General features: G+C 45.9%; 1 protein-coding gene across 4 annotated transcripts in view; it reads left to right on the top strand.

Annotated features, from left to right (window-relative positions):
- Positions 1–811: 811 nt before the first annotated feature.
- ypel2a (yippee-like 2a) overlaps positions 812–20,432 on the top strand; it is a 23,463-nt gene continuing 3,842 nt past the window's right edge. Inside the window, exons 1-5 of one of the 4 annotated variants that reach the window (XM_017722489.2) lie at positions 812–1,064; positions 10,919–11,157; positions 15,580–15,623; positions 16,269–16,377; positions 17,899–18,025. In XM_017722489.2, the coding sequence (XP_017577978.1) occupies positions 11,050–11,157; positions 15,580–15,623; positions 16,269–16,377; positions 17,899–17,943 (306 nt within the window). In that variant the 5' untranslated portion in view covers positions 812–1,064; positions 10,919–11,049 and the 3' untranslated portion in view covers positions 17,944–18,025. The other 3 variants (XM_017722490.2, XM_037547362.1, XM_017722488.2) reach the window with 3 other exon arrangements.

Here is a 20,432-nt window from a genome sequence, read left to right as displayed (position 1 = left end):
CAGTGGTGGTGATAGGAACCAGACGTCCCTCTAAAAGCCCCTCACAGAAAGTTCCTACATGAACTGGTTCTGAATTCACTGCCTGATGACTGAGACGCTGTTTTATGAGAGTTTAGAGAACTTCAACTCCATTCATGGTGGAGGGAGACATGCAGGGCGCTGTGCGGCAAAATAGTCCCCAAAGAAAACTCATTATTCCAGATTTTCCACTATTTTCCATCATCAGCATTCCATATAAGCTCAGAAGACTCGTGTAGGTTCTCTGGTGGTTCTGGATGGTAAATAAAGTGTCTATATCTGTGTTGTAGTCATGGCGACGCCTGGTTCCCATCACCACCACTGTAAAGACGTCTGAGTCCAAGTTTCTCTACAGTGAAGTGATTTACACCAAACCTGAACGACTCTGTTTACGTCTCAGCGACCGAATAACTCAGAGTTTGAAAAAGTTTGGTGTTTTTTTTTTCATTAAAGTCACTTTTCTTTGGCAGAGCTAGAGGAGGTGAGTTGGTTGGTGTTGGTCAGTGGAGGTCAGTGGACCTGTTTTATTTTTCTGACTGTGGTAGACACGTGGCAGTGATGAGAACCACTGGGTGGCGCTGTTTATTTAGGGAGCTCATTGGTCTCCTCCGCCGTTGTGAGGTGTCCTGATCTGTGAGCTTGTGAGTGAAGCTGATTCAGTAAATAAATCGATAATAATTGAATAAATATTTCCGCCAGCGTTTCCTCGATTAATCAACGCTTAATGAACCCGTGAGTCGCGGGTGCTGCCCGCCTGGGTTTCTCTCCCTCGTCGTCTATTGGTTGGCTCCCGCTCTCCGCTGGCCAATCAGCGTATTGTTGCTAGGCCGTCATCCCGTGCTGATTGGTTGCCTCGGCTGTCCGTCAGCGCGGGGGCGGGGCTGTAGGGCCGCTGTGTGTATTTACAGTGCGTGTGGTGCTGGATCTGCTGGAGGAGCGACAGGCTGGAAAGTTCGGTTAGGGACATGTTCGAGACCCACTGCGCGTGAGCCTGTGAGCCCAGAGGAGCCGAGACGGGACGACTGAAAGGTCTCTTCCATTCAGAGGTGAGTTCGGCTCGGTCCCAATCCGCAGATCCGTCCGGACTGTCATGATGCCTCAAAGTTTCGCGCGGTGCTGGTCCGGTCTGTGTTCGAGCCGCTCGCGGTTCGACCCGCTGTGCGTGTGAGTCGTGGGTCGCGGTGTCCGCGGATGTCCAGTCTGGGTTCTGACCAGCATCTGCTGTCTTACAAGAAAACAGACCGCGGTCTGCAAACGCGCCGCCCAGTCACAGCCGCCTCCAGCGAACAGGTCGGGTCTGAGGAACACGTGCGAACGGGATCGATCTGTTTACGGCGGAAGCGGTTCGGCACCTGCCGGTTTTGTTTTATCACGGAGCCCTGGTGATGACATCCTGTATAAATAAAAATAATGCGCGGCCACGACTTATTAGGGCGTGGGAATGAGATGATCAAGCCGTGGTCATGGCTTAGTAAAGCGTGGGAACGAGATCCTAATGCGCGGCCACTACTTAGTAAGGCGCGGGAATGAGATGATCATGCCGTGGCCACAACTTAGTAAAGCGTGGGAATGAAATGATCAAGTCGTGGCCACAACTTAGGAAAGCCTGGGAACGAGATTCTAATGCGTAGCCATGACTTAGTAAGCAGTGATCTCGTTCCCACACCTTACTAAGTCGTGGCCAGGATGTTATACAGGACGTCACCAGCGGGGCGCCGTGTTTTTATGGAAATGAGCCGCGTTCATGTTCACAGTGCCCTGGAGTTAAATCGGAACGCCACTGATTTTTCCCAAAGCGTCTGCATAATTAAACAATTAAGATGTAATCAGAGCGGTTCTGAGTGGTTCTGAGCGGTTCTGAACGGTTTGGTTTCTAGATAAACTGACAGAGTCAGAGCCGTTCACAGTGGTGGTGATGGGAACCAGACGTCCCTCTAAAAGCTCCTACAGAAAGTTCCTACATGAGCTGGTTCTGAATTCACTGCCTGATGACTGAGATGCTGTTTTATGAGAGTTTAGAGAACTTCAACTCCATTCATGGTGGAGGGAGACATGCAGGGCGCTGTGCGGCAAAATAGTCCCCAAAGAAAACTCATTATTCCAGATTTTCCACTGTTTTCCATCATCAACGTTCCATATAAGCTCAGAAGACTCGTGTAGGTTCTCTGGTGGTTCTGGATGGTAAATAAAGTGTCTGTATCTGTGTTGTAGCCATGGCGACGCCTGGTTCCCATCACCACCACTGGAAAGATGTCTGAGTCCAAGTTTCTCTACAGTGAAGTGATTTACACCAAACCTGAACGACTCTGTTTACGTCTCAGCGACCGAATAACTCAGAGTTTGAAAATAAGGTGGAATTCTCCTTCAGGGTTTTGAAATGAGCCTTTTGACTACATCAAGCAGATTATCACCTTTAACGTTTTCATGATTAGATTAGATTTTTAAACACCTCAGTGTCGCTGCTGGACTGAGAATTGTCCACCAACCAAAAATATCCAGCCAGCAGCGTCCTGTGGGCAGCGTCCTGTGGGCAGCATCCTGTGGGCAGCGTCCTGTGACCACTGATGAAGGACCAGAGGATGACCAACACAAACTGTGCAGCAGCAGATGAGCTGTCGTCTCTGACTTTACATCTACAAGGTGGACCGACGATGTAGGAGTGTCTAATAGAGTGGACAGTGAGTGGACACAGTGTTTAAAAACTCCAGCTGCATTGCTGTGTCTGATCCACTCGTACCAGCACAACACACACTAACACACCACCACCACGTCAGTGTTACTGCAGTGCTGAGAATGACCCAACACCCAAATAGCACCTGCTCTGTGAGGGTCCATGGGGGTCCTGACCACTGAAGAACAGGGTAACAGAGTATCAGAGAAACAGATGGACTACAGTCTGTAACTGTAGAACTACAGAGTGCAGCTATACGGTCAGTGGAGCTGATAAAGTGGACAGTGAGCGTAGAAACGAGGAGGCGGTCAGAACGATATGAATGTCGTGTAGAATTGATGACAGAACTGTTAATGTATCATAACTTCAGGTAAACATGCAGAACATCCTGGTGCCTGTTTTAGAACTGCGTTAAAGGAGAATTCCTCTGAACTTTCCTGGAAATTCAGTCGTTGAGGTGTAAACAAAGTCGCACAGACTGGTTTGATGTGAAATGGAGCGTCGTAGAGAAACTTGCACACTCAGATTCTTCACAAAGGTGGTGATGGAGATCAGTAGGTGTTCTGTCCACAGTGGATAATATAATGGATCATATGAATGGGCAGAAATTCCCACAGACGCTCTCGAAATATTGTAGGAAGCTTCCCAGCAGAGTGGAAGGTGTTAGAGCTGCAAAGGGGGTCCAACTCCGTATTAATGCCTATGGGTTTAGAGCGGGATTCATAAAAGCTCCTGAAGGTGTGACATGCAGGTGTCCCAATACTTTTGTGCATGTAATGTAACTTTCTGAGGGGGCTTTCAGCAGCATTAAACACTTGGGACGTTTGGTTCCTATCACCACCACTGTGAGCTGTTCTGACTAGGAGAGCCACTGTGATTAGCTCAGGTCTTGGTGATTTGGGGAGTGAGGTGATTGGAGTTTTGGGGAATTTTTTTCTGGGGAATTTTCAGTCTTTGTGCTTTGGTGGATTTTCTGGAGCTGAAACTGACCTTGGATCCCAGTCTGCATACACCATTCTCTGCATTTGGAGCATTGGCTTCGAAGGCCTTTCTGAGCTGCTGTAGCTGAGGTTATTGGGACGGGTGAGAATGCCAGAGGTGCTGAGCTGGCCATCTGCACTGCTGGCCTGGTGGGTCAGTCCCTGGCCTACATGCAGTACAGTACAGCCTGGTGGCATGTTGTGGCCCACACACCAACTGTGACCTGGATCTGTCCCATTTGTTTTGGACTGAATCTCTGTTGGCTCCTCTGCCGGGTGCATCCATCCTGTAATATATACCAATTCCCAAACATCTCCACTAACCTGGAGAACGACACAGCCATCAGATCAAGATGTAATGTGGCTTATTGGCCAGAGAGCAGCCTGCGTGAAGAGAATGAGGTGAAGAAGCTCTTAGAGTAGAGCAGCTCTTCCCGAGGTGACCCTGAGATGAAGGTTTGTTCGTTGCAGTCTTGAAATTGTGAGGGATTAATGTCGATAAATGTTTGCCCGCCTGTTCCTGGTCATCCACTGTGTAGATTCATGTGCAGAAGATTTGACCCCCCTGGTCAAATGAGGTACTGTGTATTTACGAACCTACTTCTGCACCTTTAATGCCCAGGGGCGGCTGCTGTCGGCAGAAGGTTAGTGTAGTGGGTAACACCTCTGCCTTCCACCCTGTAGACTGGGGTTCAGTGCCCCGCCTGGGTAACCACCCTACACTCTACCAATAAGAGTCCTTGGGCAAGACTCCCAACACCACCTTCACTTTCCCGTGTAAAATGATCACGTTGTACGTCGTTCTGGATAAGAGCGTCAGCATTTTTGACGTTTTTCAGTTTGACATAGCTTGAAAATGCCTGTTGTTCTTTACATCGTGTGTAAATTTCACGATGAATGGGCCAAAATAACCCAGCCCAGAATGACTTGGAAAAACGTCTGGTTCCATTGACTTACATTAAAAATAAAGTATGTTTTTTTTTCTTCTCCTGTAAAGTTTCTATCTTGTAGATACGAGGTTTTCTTCCGACAGCGGCGGCTTGCTGAATATAACATAAGACACAGACTGTGTAAAATTTTACATTTTATATTTTATGTTTTATTTTTTCCAAAATGTTAAAATCAAACAAATGTCTAGAAACCGTGCACTAAAATGAGCACAAAGCCGTCGGGTTTACTGTAGAGAAAAATCAATAAAGCGTCATTTGACTAGGATAGGACTCGCTCGCCTAAGCCGCTTATCCTCCTGGGTCGCGGGGGCTGCTTTGACCCTGTCCCTGCGCTCATTGGGCGGAAGGCAGGAAACACCCTGGACGGATTGCAGCTTTCAGCAGCAGTAAACGCTTTGGACGTCTGGTTCCTATCACCACCATTGTGAGCTGCCCAACCACCCTGAATAAGTCACGTCTTGCTGACTCGGTCATGCAGACGTTTTGTAAAGTGGGTCGAGTGCGTGTCCTGCTTTTAGCTGAGAGGTTCTGGGAAATCTTTCTTAGTAAACGACATTTCAGTAACCAGCCTTAACGGACTGCAGCGCTTAAAACGGGCAGAATGAAATTTAGATAGAACTCTGTGCTGACCACACAGACCGTGTGAGCGCCGTGGTCTGTAAACCGCTTTGTCTGGGCTTTGATCGGACGCCCACGGCTGGTTTACGGAAAGCCGGCGTACTGAGACAGGCTGTATTAGGTCTGCATGACATGAATGGGATAAGGGGATAGACGAGGTGCGGCAGATGCTCATGGCTGTTCTGTTTGGGTGGCCTGTTACCGCATGAGCGGCGTTACAGCTTCCTCATCCTCGCATGTCCAGACAAAATCAAGCCTTTTATCCTTCAGCCATTTAGTCGTTTCATGCTGAAGATGTTCCTGATTGATTCGACAGATGCAGATTTACGGTTGAGTTACGTTGTCAGGTGTTGCTGGACGAACACTCCAGCGTGTTTCAACATAATGTCCAGCTGCCACACCTGCGGCGTGTGGTCCATCAGCACACACAGTCATTTCCACTGGCTTCCCTGTACTTAGCGCAAGAACCGAAGACCCTTTGACTTATAATAGAGACCAATGGGCAGGTGCTTCAGCGCTTAGAAACACATTTTGAGTATTAATAATAATAATAATCATAATAATAATTATAATATTGTCTTTATTTATAAAGCACTTTTCATTTTAGTTGCAAGTTGTTTATACAGAAATATAAAAAAATAACAGCACAGTTACTAATTGAGCCACACTCAGGATTTGGAACAATAGTGGAACCTTTTTGGTTGTGCTGGTCCGAGTGGATCAGACACAGCAGCACTGCTGAGTTTTTAAACACCGTGTGCACTCACTGTCCACTCTATTAGACACTCCTACCCACCTCATCGCTGGAGACAAGCAAAAGCAAGGATGGCCTACATGTGAACATCAGGAGATTGGGTTTGAATATGAGCCTAGTCCTCTGGAAGAGATCAATTAGCTGAGCTCTTGAGGAGCAAATGGACACAATGATAGTTAATTATGCTCAAGAGCCCAATTTCAGGCAGCGAGTCCGACGACACACACACCGCCGTCTGGAACCTCCTCATAAACCCAGCCTCTGTGGTTGTACCCTGAGCCAGGGCCAGGTTCACGTCAAGGACAGCAAAGCTGCTTAGCAACCGTGTTGACGTGATGTCATACGGTGTTGTAGTGTTATGGGTCCGGTCCTGCCTGCGCTCTGCTCCGATTGAATTAGTGACGTCAGCAGCGCCGTGTTGACAGGGCTGATGGTGCCAACTCACGCTGGGACACAGGAATGTTTTGTTTCTGTAATAATTGCTCAAGTTAGAAGGAGATGTTTTTAAATCCAAGTCAATCTGGTGGAGTCACGTGATCTCAGCACGGCATCCTGGTGTCTTCGACCAACGTGCTGACAGTGCTTTTGTTGATTTGTAGCTCTGACCAGAACAAAGGCTTCAGCTTTCGTCCACTTTCCACAGTGAAGCAGTGATATTCACCCGAATTCAGTGCAGCTGCTCTGTCACTCTGTATACATAAACATCTAGTATAAGGAAAAGCTTTCTCTGGCCTCGTCCACGCACTCAGCGCTGTTATCTCGGGGCAGTCGTGGGCTGGAGGTCAGGGAACCAGCCTTGTTGAAGGTCCCCGGTTCGATCTCCTGAGCCAACAGTACGTGACCAAAGTGCCCTTGAGCAAGACACCTAACCCCCAACTGCTCCCTGGGCGCTGTGGATGGGGCTGCCCACCGTTCCGGGCAAGTGTGCTCACTACATGTCGCTGTTGTCGGGAGAAAACCTCGTATCTCCAAAATAGTATCTCCAAAGGAAAAAACCTACTTTACTTTTAATGTAAGTCAATGCTGATGTGTGTGTTTCTGTTTCTCACACTAAGCTCGGGTTTTAACATCAGGTGCGGACCGAATACTTTCCTGCTGGACCGGCCGGCTAATGACCGCGGTCAGTTATTAAAGAGAGTCTGGATTAATCCGAGTCTGAGGATTATAACTGAACAGATGTGGTGTAAATGGGTGGAGTAGTAAGGAAGTCGTGGCTGATTTAATCCTGAGACTCTTCGTCTCTCAATACGAGTGAATCTGCTCACGAGCGGATCTCGACCTCTCCAACATGGCGGACGCTCAGACGCGTCGCCTCAGATAGAGAACAGGTGGCTGTTTTTGAATAATAAGACGTTTCTGCTTAACTAATGAGCGTTTTAGTCGACTAGCCGTTTACTGTGTTTGTGTATTGGGTCCTTCTACAGAAACTCTCCATAGGGGTCTCTGGTGTTACTGAGCGTCATCGGTGTTCCTCATAATAAAGGAAACACCAGAGACGTTTTTAATGATCAATGCATTTTACAGAACATCAAACCACACGCGGTCCATCAGGGAACGTCCACTAAAATATGGAATTTAATCCATTTGTGTTTCTATTTTTTCACAGTGACCTCAGAATAAAGTCGGTCACACCAGTGACGTCAGCTAGAAGCTTCATATGAGATCTTGAGCTGAATGAGAAGATCTCTGAGAACTGAGAGACACAGTGGACTCACCATGAGCTTTTCTCCATAGATCCTCAGACAACAGGTCAGAGGAGGTCGAGTGACGTCATCGGCGTGACTTTTATTTCAGAATAAGAGACGCAGTAACACCAGTGACTCGACTCCTGGGGGACTTTCATTACAGATTTTATAACATTTATTTGGTTTTTGTTTCCTTTGTTATGTAACTCATATATTCCGTAGTTATGTAGCGATAAAAGTGCAGAAAAATGTTGTTTCTTCAAAATGTGGCCTCAGCCTTCACACACGACTGTGAGGACGAGCTCTTCTGTGGTGATTGGAATTCTGTATGATTGATTTATGAACCAGTATTGATCAATCAAGAAGGTGTAAATTTTAAAATAACTAATTGTTTCATTTTAAAATGTAAATAAATTGTAACTTTCTCGTGTTTTTTTAAGTGTAATATGTCTGTAAACACTAGGGACAGAGAAATGGACGTTTCTGCAGAGCGACCCTGCTATAATACGTTAATATCATACGAAAAGCTTGTCTTTCATTCTCTGTGATGAACTGAATCTGTCCATTAATGCGCGTCCGTACAGCCTCAGTACTCGGTGTCAACATGCAGCTCTGCCAGTGGCTCCTCAGGGCTGTGCCAGTGCCCACATTACTGGCTGAGCTCCAGCTCCTTCTGGACAAGGCTGTGTTTTACACCGGCCTGTCCCACTGCCCCCATGTCTGTCTCAGCTTACTGTCTGTCTTACTGCCCCCATGTCTGTTGGACCACACTGACTTTATCGCTGCCCTCACGTCTCTATAATAGCGCTCTGCATCTCCCGTTGCCTCTGCGTGTCGCACACTCGGCCTCGATGCCACCCACTGTCCCTGCTTTAGCAGAAGACCTGACCTGCTCCACGTAATCGTTTCCTTTTGTGTGTGAGCTTGTGTTTGTTTATGTAAGAGCAGGGTTTGCCTGTGTGTGTCCAGTTCGGATATTCACTGGAAAGAGGCCCTGATTGTTCTGCAGTAGCTCCTGTTCTGATGAAGCAGTCTGAGTTAAAAAATACACCACATATCTCCACGCGTGTGTAATCGGTTGCATTACATGCGATGCTGGAAGTGATCTCCATTTTCTGCCAGGCACATGATGGGACTTGGTTCTGCACCCAGGCTTGATGGAAACTCCATATACTGAGGAGCTCATTGCACGTTGTTTGGTTCAAATTGATTCATCCCAGAGAGACTTATTACAGAATATATGGGGCCTCTTTCAAGGGAATCACCCTGTATATTAGTCCTTGTAAAAGACCCCATTAGTCTCTGCCCATGAGTTCAAAACTTCACCTTTTTTTACATATTAGGAACATATCATGTTGTGATGATAGATATGATATGGTATGGTATGGTATGGTATTGTGTGGTGTTGTGTGGTATGGTATGGTATTGTGTGGTATGGTATGGTATGGTATTGTGTGGTATGGTATGGTATTGTGTGGTATGGTATGGTATTGTATGGTATGGTATGGTATTGTGTGGTATGGTATGGTATTGTATGGTATGGTATGGTATTGTGTGGTATGGTATGGTATTGTATGGTATGGTATGGTATTGTGTGGTATTGTGTGATATGGTATTGTGTGATACGGTATGGTATTGTATGGTATTGTGTGATATGGTATGGTATTGTATGGTATGGTATGGTATTGTGTGGTATGGTATGGTATTGTATGGTATGGTATTGTGTGGTATGGTATGGTATTGTATGGTATGGTATTGTGTGGTATGGTATGGTATTGTGTGGTATGGTATGGTATTGTGTGGTATGGTATGGTATGGTATGGTATTGTGTGGTATTGTGTGATATGGTATGGTATGGTATGGTATTGTGTGATACGGTATGGTATTGTATGGTATTGTGTGATATGGTATTGTGTGGTATTGTATGATATGGTATGGTATTGTATTGTATTGTATGGTATGGTATTGTGTGATATGGTATGGTATTGTATTGTATGGTATGGTATGGTATTGTATGATATGGTATGGTATTGTATTGTATTGTATTGTATGGTATGGTATTGTGTGATATGGTATGGTATTGTATTGTATGGTATGGTATGGTATTGTATGGTATTGTGTGATATGGTATGGTAAGGTATGGTATTGTATTGTGTGGTATGGTATGGTATGGTATTGTGTGATATGGTATGGTATTGTATTATGTGATATGGTATGGTATGGTATTGTATGATATGGTATGGTATTGTATGGTATGGTATTGTGTGATATGATATGATACATGTAACCCCTCTGTGTTGGGCTGTGACCACTTGTGAGTAATGATTCTTAACGAAGGCTTTGGGTTCAGGCGTAGTGCTGTTTATTAGCTGATAAACGAGCAGAAAGGCACAAACTTCAGCTCAGCTCCATCTCGCCATACAGAGAACACAGTGACCGTTAAAAGAGTGATCGAATAGATTAGGTGCCATAATATGAAATGATATTACTTTGCTTTGATATGATTTGCTCTGCCGCTGACTGACAAGAACCCATTTTCTGTTGTGTTACTATGGCAACAATAATAGACTGTTACATTCAGAAACGACGCCTCACTAAAATAACAAATAGAAAGAAATACATAGAAAGATATTAATAAAGTGGTGGTGGTGCCCGTGCCGTGGTGTTCATCACAGAAGCCGGTTTTCAGTGCCATCTGAGGGCGTCCAGTTGTGGTTTTTGGCTTTTTACCCACAGAGATTTTGCCGGATTCCCTGAATCTGTTGACGTGCACTGTTGAGGGTGAACTACCTAAAGTCCTTGCACGTTTGCTGACTTTTCTGCACAGTGGCGAGCCTCTTAAAGGGCGAGGCCTTTCCAGGATGCCAAACCTGAGACTGCATCACCTCTTATAAAATGATTTCTGAACCTTTCACAACATTCCTGGTCCTAAATTGCCTCTGTGACAACTTTTTTGCAATGTGTTGCAGGCATCAATTTCAGATTGACTGCAGATATAGAAAAACAATGAAGCTCATGATCAATAAAACGTTAAATGTCTTTGTGCTGATTTCTTTTTAACACGGGTCAAAGTGAATTCACAAATCCCCAGGACCGAATACAGAATACAGGGTACCAGGTTTGATCACTGGGATTATGTCATTGTAACTAACAGCTTTTAAGTGTAGTGCTTTGCCAGCCCAACACACCGCCTAAAGGAAATTTCCACATTAATGGTCTGTCCGTATCTGTGGCCTGCACAGGTGTGCTCCCTCCTCAATAGAGCTCCACCACGGCCCTCACCTGCGTGCTCCACTGTTTCCCCTGCGAGCCGTCCTGGGCTGACCGGCCCTTCCTCCTGCGCTCCCGTGCTGTCTCTCCTGCCACTGCCACCATGACACGCTCCAAAACCTTCCAGGCCTACCTGCCCAACTGCCATCGCACCTACAGCTGCATCCACTGCAGGGCCCACCTGGCCAACCACGACGAGCTCATCTCCAAGGTCAGCACTGACCATTTAACGTGCTTTATGATGTTTATTATGTTCTTTTTCATATTTTTCATACACAACGATATCGTAGAGTGCTGTGCAGAAGTCAGACACCACCCTTCGCCTACTTAATTTAGAGCCAAAGTGGCCTTTAAGCATGAAGGTTAATCGTTTTTAAGAGGTATTTCTGAAGAGATCAAAGATAACACAGTCCAGTTGCAGGACGAGGGGGAAATAAGTGAGAATCGTTTCCATAACTGGAGTTATTGAGAGATACAGAGATGGGACTCTGAACTAGGGCTGGGCGATTCATCGAAGAGAAATCAAACCGTCATTCAGAAGCTCTAACCGACGTAATCTTGCTCATGTGGGTTATTTAGATTTATTTTAATTTGGTTAATCCTCTCCCCGCTCTGTGTTCAAGTACTGTCCCCTTAAAAACTTACTGCCGCATCTGTGGTCACGTCCAGTCCGCGACATGGAAGCATGGATCGGTTTGTTTTCACTGACGAGGTCTGCACTGTAAATGTGTTCTGCACATCTTAATGTAAATCGCCTGAACAGCCAGATCGGAATTCTTGGTACATTTTCGTGAGTCCAACTCAACATTCGTCATAGTCTCGTGTTGCTGAGACTCAAACATTTAGGGTGATATTCCAGTAATATTAGAGACTCATCCGAATCCTCCGTCCGAACAGATTTCAACTGAATGTCTGAACGCGGCCGCAGGAGAACGAGGCCGCAGCGTCAAAGAACGGTTAAACAAAGTTTAAAGAACCCGAGGACGAGAACCGAAGAAGTGACCGCGCCCTTTTTACGGCTCGAACACGTTCTGGGTGATGAGCCCAGCTGTCAGTCAGTGAAGCTTCATGATGCTCCTGTGATGCTGGTGAAGATGAAGCTGGTCGTCCGGGAGCGGCTGGCGTTCGTTGGCAGTCGTGATTGTTTACCTCTAGATGAGCCGTGACGCTGGTCTTTTGCTCACGCAGCTCAGTTTAGGAGCTGATCTGTCCAGACTGGCGCATTCAGATCACACAGATAATCTGAACAGCCAAACAAAAACAGTCAGATTTGGGCCACTTTACCTGCTGTGTGAACGCAGCTTAGATATAGGTATAAACGTCTTGGCCGGTGGTGAAAGGGGAAACCATGTAAATTAACATTTTTGAAAATCTGTTCCATTAGATTTTAGCCAATCCGACTGAATACGTTCCAATGACAACCAGCATCCCGTGAGTCCAGTCAGAGTGAGATGAGCAGCAGTGAGCAGTGATTGTGTTTTGAACTGCTTTAAAATGACGTCAGACTCAGGAAAACGTCCTTCACACGTCCTTATTAAAGAAGGCCGAGAGGAAGACGTCGTGCTCTGAGACGCATAAGCTGGACGTCCGTCCCACCGCCGTCTTTTAAAGATCAGAGCGTGAACTTCGTCTCCTCTGCAGACCAGTTTCTGCTCCGCCGTGTTGAACGGTATAAACTCTCACTGTGACGCGACACACATGCAGAACGGACTGAAACCTTCCGATAGGGAATGTAATCGGATACAGACGCTTACACGGATATTATTCTTCTGTTTAACGGGTTATTTACAGGATTACCCACCTCGATCAGTCAGATCAACTCAACTGAGGTGTTTACATGGACGTATTCTATTCTGATTGAGCTATTAGTGGGATTATTAATGGATTATTAGGCTGTGTGAAAACGTAGCTGTTGATAATTTATGCGTGTCCAGTGTCGGAGCAGGTTTTATTATTTTACCATTGCATGGGCTTCATTTACATGGCCCGGTTTTCTGTTTATGTTTATTGCTGCCATGTCCAAAACATTACGTTGTACAGATCACTCGTAACGTCCTGTGATCTCGGCGCGTGTCGCCGTATGTAGGCTGAGCTGATCCCTCGGAATCATCTGCCTGTGTTGGCACGTCTGCTTGTGTCGAGCTCAATGTGGGTCAGTATGACACTCTGGTTTTCTCTGACGTGTGTGACACACATGCAGGGATCAGAGGAAGCCGGGTTGTTGGGGGTTTTGTGGGTCGCTACAGCGGCACTAATCAGCCGTCGATGTGAGTCAGAGGCGCGTGAGCCGCGACACCAGAACCAAGCGGCTTCAGCTGTCAGTCCGAATCGCTTGAGAATGGGTGTCGATTTAGAGCAATACGTTTTTTCATTTTCCATCTTTTTATTTCATGGTTTGTTGGTTGGGAGCATCCCGGACAACATCAGGTGATCCAAATGAGTTCCTGTCAGTGTTTCAGTGAGTCAAGGAAGTCACACAAACAAACACGCAACAAACACGTCGCTGCTGTCGGAAGAAAACCTCGTCGTTTTTCGGTTGTTGGCATAATTTGAAAATGCCTGTTGTGCTTTACGCTGTGTGTAGATTTCATTAGGAGTTAACCAACGATTTGGAAAGATTTCCGGTTCCATTGACTTACATTCAAAGTAAAGTGGGTATTTTCCTTCTCCTGTAAAGTTACTGCTCTGGAGATATGAGGTTTTCTTCAAACAGCAGCGATATGGTGCCGATCTTGAACCTGTTAAACGAGGCGCTTTTCATAAATTACAAGGCAGATCGTAGGAGTGGGCAACATAACGAAATGTTGTCATTAGTGTGATAAAATTTGCATATGACTATAATTTTGGTGAAATTACGTGTTTGTTGGTTTTCTAAGTGAAAGGAAGTGACACGTCCTCTACAGAGACGGACGTCTGCACGCTTTAATGCAGTTACTGCTTATTTGCTGAATTTAAAGCTGCACTGTGTAAGATTTCGTGATCTACTGTTGCCATCGTATTTTCATCATCATCATCATCATCAAACTCAGCAAATACATAAGATTTATGCATGAAAATTAGAAGAGACATGCCAGATTTAGATGTGTTCCATGAAGAGAACTTATTGAAGGCTATTTCCGCATTTTCACACAACTTTACGTCGCCGTGCGCTTTTCTCAGCGAGCCTGTCTCAGGAGTCAGACTGGCATTTTCCATTCATACAGGAAAAGTCAGTGGCCTGTTAATAAAACATGAAATGATGCATGAAATAATGTGCTACAAGTACAAGATAACTGGCTATTTAGCACAATGAGTCATGAATAATTATGCTGTGATATTTTTGTATTCAGAGCGGTTTTCAACAAAAATGAAATAACTCCCCTCTGACTCACTTTCTTCTCTGACTGCTGTTTCTCTCCTCGTCCCTCCCCTGTGTGGCGTCACTCACTCGAGTCTCAGAGCTCATCGTAATGCACAGATCTGATTGGCTGAGCAGCGTCACGTGTGATATTTACAGCGCATGTGATTGGTCTGTGAGTCTCCGACGGTTAAACATTCCATGACCACCCCATCAAAGTTTTAACAATTCTCTGTAGTTGATCAGTTACAGGTCCAGGTCCACACAGGACAGCGTGACCTCTGGCTTAGAATGTTTGATAAACAAGGATATGAAAGATGGATGAAACACGAGGCCCAACCAAAAACCTTCGTGCATTCCAGGCTGATGAAAGCATCAAAGCCAAGCTTCCCGACTCGTAACGGAAAACTAAGTACACAAAGAAAAACGGAAACAACATGTTCCTCATCTAAACACTCTGGGGACACTTCCCTCGCAGCAAGAAGGGTCTGGGTTCGAATCCCCGGCCGGGCGACCGGCGTCCTCTCTGTGTGGAGTTTGCATGTTCTCCCCGTGTCTGCGTGGGTTTCCTCTGGGTTCTCCGGTTTCCCCCACAGTCCAAAGACATGCAGGCAGGCCAACAGCTGGGTTAGAAAAGTGTGTGTGTGTGTGTGTGTGTGTGTGTGTGTGTGTGTGTGTGTGTGTGTGTGTGTGTGTGTGTGTGTGTGTGGTATCCAGCCAAAGTGTGTCTAGATCCACTCACAAAACACACGTTAATTCAAGGTGAACATCAGGCCAGGAAAGATCAGGCATAATTTGTGAGGTTGTAAATGAGACGCGACTGCATTCATTAGACGCCTCGCCACTGAAAAGACATTTGAATGTGTGCTTACTGACCCTGAAGCGGCTGCAGGTGCTCTAGGATATAATATGCATTTTAAAGAATAGCTCCCGGCTCCCGAGCCCAGCCAATAAAGAGCCACCCCGGGGATCCGTTGATCCGGGCCCATATGGCCAGGCAGCTATTGCGGCCACCATAATCACCGGCTTTCCTTTAGTTCACATCCTCTCTGGGAAACCCCATCTGCCCAGGCCTTCAGTGGAGCCGTAAAGACCGTGTTTGTTTTTCATGAAGGGGCGTTTGTAGGCCGTGCACATTTACCACACTGACAAAGCGCCGTTTTACTAAACGAGGGCATTACTTTACAACCTGTTTGAGCTCATCTGCTTCTGGCTTTGTCGTGGACTTTACTGTGAAGCCTGCAGACTAGACAAAAGACAGCCGAATGACTCGGTTCATCTCTTTTATCTTTGCAGTCTTTTCAAGGGAGTCAAGGCAGAGCGTACCTGTTCAACTCGGTGTAAGTCTCACGCACTGTGTAATGTTTTGTCATTTGTTTTTACGCCGGTCAGGCGTAACGTTCTGACCACCTCCTTGTTTCTACGCTCACTGTCCACTTTATCAGCTCCACTGACCGTATAGCTGCACTCTGTAGTTCTACAGTTACAGACTGGAGTCCATCTGTTTCTCTGATACTCTGTTACCCTGTTCTTCAGTGGTCAGGACCCCCATGGACCCTCACAGAGCACGTACTGTTTGGGTGGCGGGTCATTCTCAGCACTGCAGTAACACTGACGTGGTGGTGGTGTGTTAGTGTGTGTTGTGCTGGTGCAAGTGGATCAGACACAGCAGTGCTGCTGGAGTTTATAAACAGATGGACTACAGTCTGTAACTGTAGAACTACAGAGTGCAGCTATACGGTCAGTGGAGCTGATAAAGTGGACAGTGAGCGTAGAAACGAGGAGGTGGTCAGAGTGTTACGCCTGAAAGCCGAAGCTTGTAATCTAATCACCCTTTTGACCTGATGTATTGTCTTTTGTCTATTTATCCACTCCCTATCATCTACCCCCTTCTCTCTCTCTCTCTCTCTGTCTCTCTCTCTCTCTCTCTCTCTCTCTCTCTCTCTGTCTGTCTCTGTCTCTGTCTCTGTCTCTCTCTCTCTCAGGGTAAACGTTGGATGTGGGCCGGCAGAGGAGAGAGTGCTGCTGACAGGTCTTCATGCTGTGGCTGACATCTACTGTGAAAACTGCAAAACCACATTGGGCTGGAAATACGTAAGTGCCAGATCACACACCAGGTCCACACACACGCATTTAGCTTATCAGAGTATCCACACACGCCTTACAGCTCGACACACCAAGACCCCGGTGTTAGGAAGCACGCGCTTGTTTGTCGTCTTGCTTATCTCAGTGGATCTGCACTGGAGCAGATCTGGTAACAATTAGTGGCGTCAAGCACATTAATGAGGCGTTAATGCGATTGAGACGTGTGAGTGGAGGATGCAGATGAGATGTGCTGAGCTCCTTTTAACATCTCAAACGTTATTGCTCTTTACCCTTAGCAGGAGTGCATGATGAGTATGTGCAGTACACATAACCACAGAGTTACACACCTAGACGCCGCGTTGAGTCCAGCCAGGCTCAGCCAGACGGCGACGCCATCTTGGGGAGGTCAACATCACTGCTGGACCGCATTCAGTTCCATCACAGAGCGGCAGTTTAATAAAGATACTGTCCAGAATTCCACTATTTCAGGAATACTGCTCTCAGAAAGCGGGATAGGAGTATAGAATGGAGGGAACGCAGCAATCCAGGCTCATGTCTCTCATGTTTTTCCTCTGGTTTTATTTTAAGCTTATTTCATTTAATCGTCTATTCAGGGTCTAAACTTCATGTAGTAGTTATTTATTTACAGTGATGGTTGATGCTTTGTAGCTTTGAGTTATAGCATTAATTAGATATTCATAATTGATTAACGTTACCACCTTCTTACACGAAGCTGAAGTAGCTTCTTATTTTCCGGCTTCTTGTTCGAATTTTCCGGTTCCACCTTAAATGCTGCTGCTGCTTGAGGCCAGAAAGTGGCTGATGCTCCATTTAAGGTGGAACGGGAAAACTCCGACGAGAATCTGGCGAACAGGAGGCCGACTTCCTCTCCGTGCTTCTCGCCGTGTTTTGGGGGTTTATTGTATTTTTCTGTGTATTAATATCAGAAGTGATTCACTCATTGATGGATTTGCTGATGTGTGTGTTTCTGTTTCTCACACTAAGCTCGGGTTTTAACATCAGGTGCGGACCGAATACTTTCCTGCTGGACCGGCCAGCTAATGACCGCGGTCAGTTATTAAAGAGAGTCTGGATTAATCCGAGTCTGAGGATTATAACTGAACAGATGTGGTGTAAATGGGTGGAGTAGTAAGGAAGTCGTGGCTGATTTAATCCTGAGACTCTTCGTCTCTCAATACGAGTGAATCTGCTCACGAGCGGATCTTGACCTCTCCAGCACGACGGACGCTCAGACGCATCGCCTCAGATAGAGAACAGGTGTGGGTATCTCTGTATGGGTACGCATGCACATACTTACCACTCCACCTCCCACTAAACACAAGAGGAACCACAACACAGTCAACCAACTCGGGTGAACATGGTCCATTCATTTCAAAGGCACGTGATGATGAAGGAGCAGAGCTGGTCCAGGTGTGAGCAGCATGGCTTGGCGCTGACGTGCAGTGGAGCCACAGCGAGGCCAAATGTGACAGTGATAAATTATTAACGCCACTGTTTTTAACGCCTTAGATTGTCCTAGTTTGGTCCTTCGAACCATCTGCAGTTCCAGCCTGAAGCCCAGCGGCTCACGCAGCATTGCTTTGAGTCTACCGCCGTCGTCCTCTCACTCTAATAAAATTCTATTGATAAAACCAGGTGTTTCCAGCTGTTACCGTGCCGTGAATCATCAAAGTACATCAAGTCTAAAATATCATTTACAAGTCAGATGATGCTGCACAGTCATCAGTGATATCAGTAACATCGGTAACAAACTACGCTGCACAGCGTTCACGGAAGAACTAGTCACATACAAAAATTTGGCCACCTCTGGTTAAATTACGTCTTGTTGATTTTCTAAGAGAAAATAAGTTCATATTCTCAACTTTTACTGTTTCGTTGCTTTATTGGAAACAAAAATTAAAGCCAAAAATGTGGCCTGTGCGAAGATTCCAGCACATTTTACATTTTGTGTTTTTTTTTTTTTACCCAATATGTTAAACTCAGCAAATAAACAGAATGTGTGCAGAAGAAATTGCACATCTAAAGTTTCTTTAACTTAGAAAAACAACGTAATGTGCCGTTTCAGTGCGTGTGACTGTATGAGCACATCAACAACCTGTAAACGAACAAAAGCAGCAGCAAAGTACAGAGCCACATATACATAGAAAACCTCGTATCTCCACTTTAGTCCTTTTTCTGTGTTTGACATCATTTGAAAACACCTGTTGCTCTTTACATTGTGTGTAAGTTTCATGATAATTGGACTAAAAGAAACGTCTCGAAATTACTTGGAGAAAATGTCTGGTTCCATTGACTTCCATTAAAAATGTGGTGAGTTTTTTCCTTCTCCGGTGAAGTTGCCGTTTTGGAGATACGAGGTTTTGTTCCGACAGCAGCGACATATAGATTCGACTTGCGCTTGATTATTGGTTGGAAAAGTCCAGCAGATAACATGGATGCGACTGGTCGCGGTTGACTGTGGAAACTAATGGTTTGCAGTAATACGGCTGCTTAATCTGCGTCACTGCAGAACATCTCCAGACGTGTACGTGAACTTTTCACTGCTCAAAGGAAAATATTCTGTTATTGTTTTCACCAAAACTCTGTTGTGCATCATTAAACAAGCTGCCCAGAGAACATGATCTACTGGAGTGTATTTACGTTAGGTTGTGTTATCAGACACGCCGATGAGCTGCCGTGCTGAATCCCTTGAATGCTCCTAGCAACCCTATTTTTTTGTTTGCCTAAACCACAGCAGCATCTTTTCCTTCACGCTGTTTCGTCCTGTCGCCTTCCCTGTAGCAGTTCGCAGAGCCCACATCAGCAGCTTATCTCTACAGAGGGTCCACAGATCTGTTTAAATGATGCCTCACGTTAAAGTGGGTAAGTGACTCGTTAATGTGAACGAAGCCTGTCCTGAAATGACTCGCTCTGAACAGCCCTCAGAGTCAGTTGCGTTGCTTTTACACCGTTTAAGGCCACGAACTTCATGTCCGGTGCTGCTGCCAGTGCTGTTGATCTCAAATAGACTTGCTTATGTAGTTGAATGCAAATCGAAACTATTGTGAAGTTTATATTAGACACGTTTCTCCCCCGAATGTCGCCCGATTATTCTGAATTACGAGGACATTAAGAAGCCAAAATGTGAATATTGTTACATGCAAGCTAACCGTACGATTACTGCTCGCCTCGATCTGACTGGGCTCATGTGATGCTGGTCGTCATGGTAACGTCTATACGAAGCGGTTCTCTATGTATGCGTGTAATAGTAGTATATCTTGTAGTTTACATTTACGGCATTTGGCTGACGCTCTTTTCCAGAGCGACTTACAGTTTGATCATTTTACCCAGGAAGGTGAAGGTGGTGTTAGGAGTCTTGCCCAAGGACTCTTATTGGTATAGTGCCGGGTGATGACCCAGGCGGGGCACTGAACCCCAGTCTACAGCGTAGGAGGCAGAGGTGTTACCCACTACACTAATCAACCATCTGCACATGTAAACGGAGATTTTCTATCAGATTGTTGAGTAGAGGGAGAATAAACACCTCAGACTTACTCTGTAATCAGAATCTGATCAGTCAGATCGGCAAAAATCTCTGCATGTAAACACAGAGCCGTAGTTTATTTATTTTGATCCGTTGCTTGTCTTCCTGCACCGTGTTGCTTAGTTAGTTAAGTGACCCTTAGTAGATCCACAACACTGGTGGGCAGTGAGTACAGCTGGCTGGAGCAGTGGGCAGCCCTATCCACAGTGCTGGGGGGAGCAGTTGGGGGTTAGGTGTCTTGCTCAAGGACACCTCAGTTGTGTACTGCTGGCTCAGGGGATTGAACCAGTGACTTTCCAGTCACAAGGCTGGTTCCCTGACCTCCAGCCCACGACTGCCTCTTGTGGCTTGCTGCTTGTCGTTAAATCGTGGCTACAGATCCCGGTCTCCCATTGGAAATGACTGGTGGACAATCTCGAGTAGACTTATGTGGTTTCTGACACTGAATCATGCAGATATCTATAAAAATTGCAGGAAAAAAATACGACCGAAAGCCAGGCTGTTGAATGTTCCACGCAAA

Source organism: Pygocentrus nattereri, chromosome 18 (assembly GCF_015220715.1).
Source record: "Pygocentrus nattereri isolate fPygNat1 chromosome 18, fPygNat1.pri, whole genome shotgun sequence".
Taxonomy (NCBI): domain Eukaryota; kingdom Metazoa; phylum Chordata; class Actinopteri; order Characiformes; family Serrasalmidae; genus Pygocentrus; species Pygocentrus nattereri.
The sequence above is the reverse complement of the archived record's forward strand: the minus strand, read 5'-3'. Positions and strand labels throughout refer to the sequence as shown.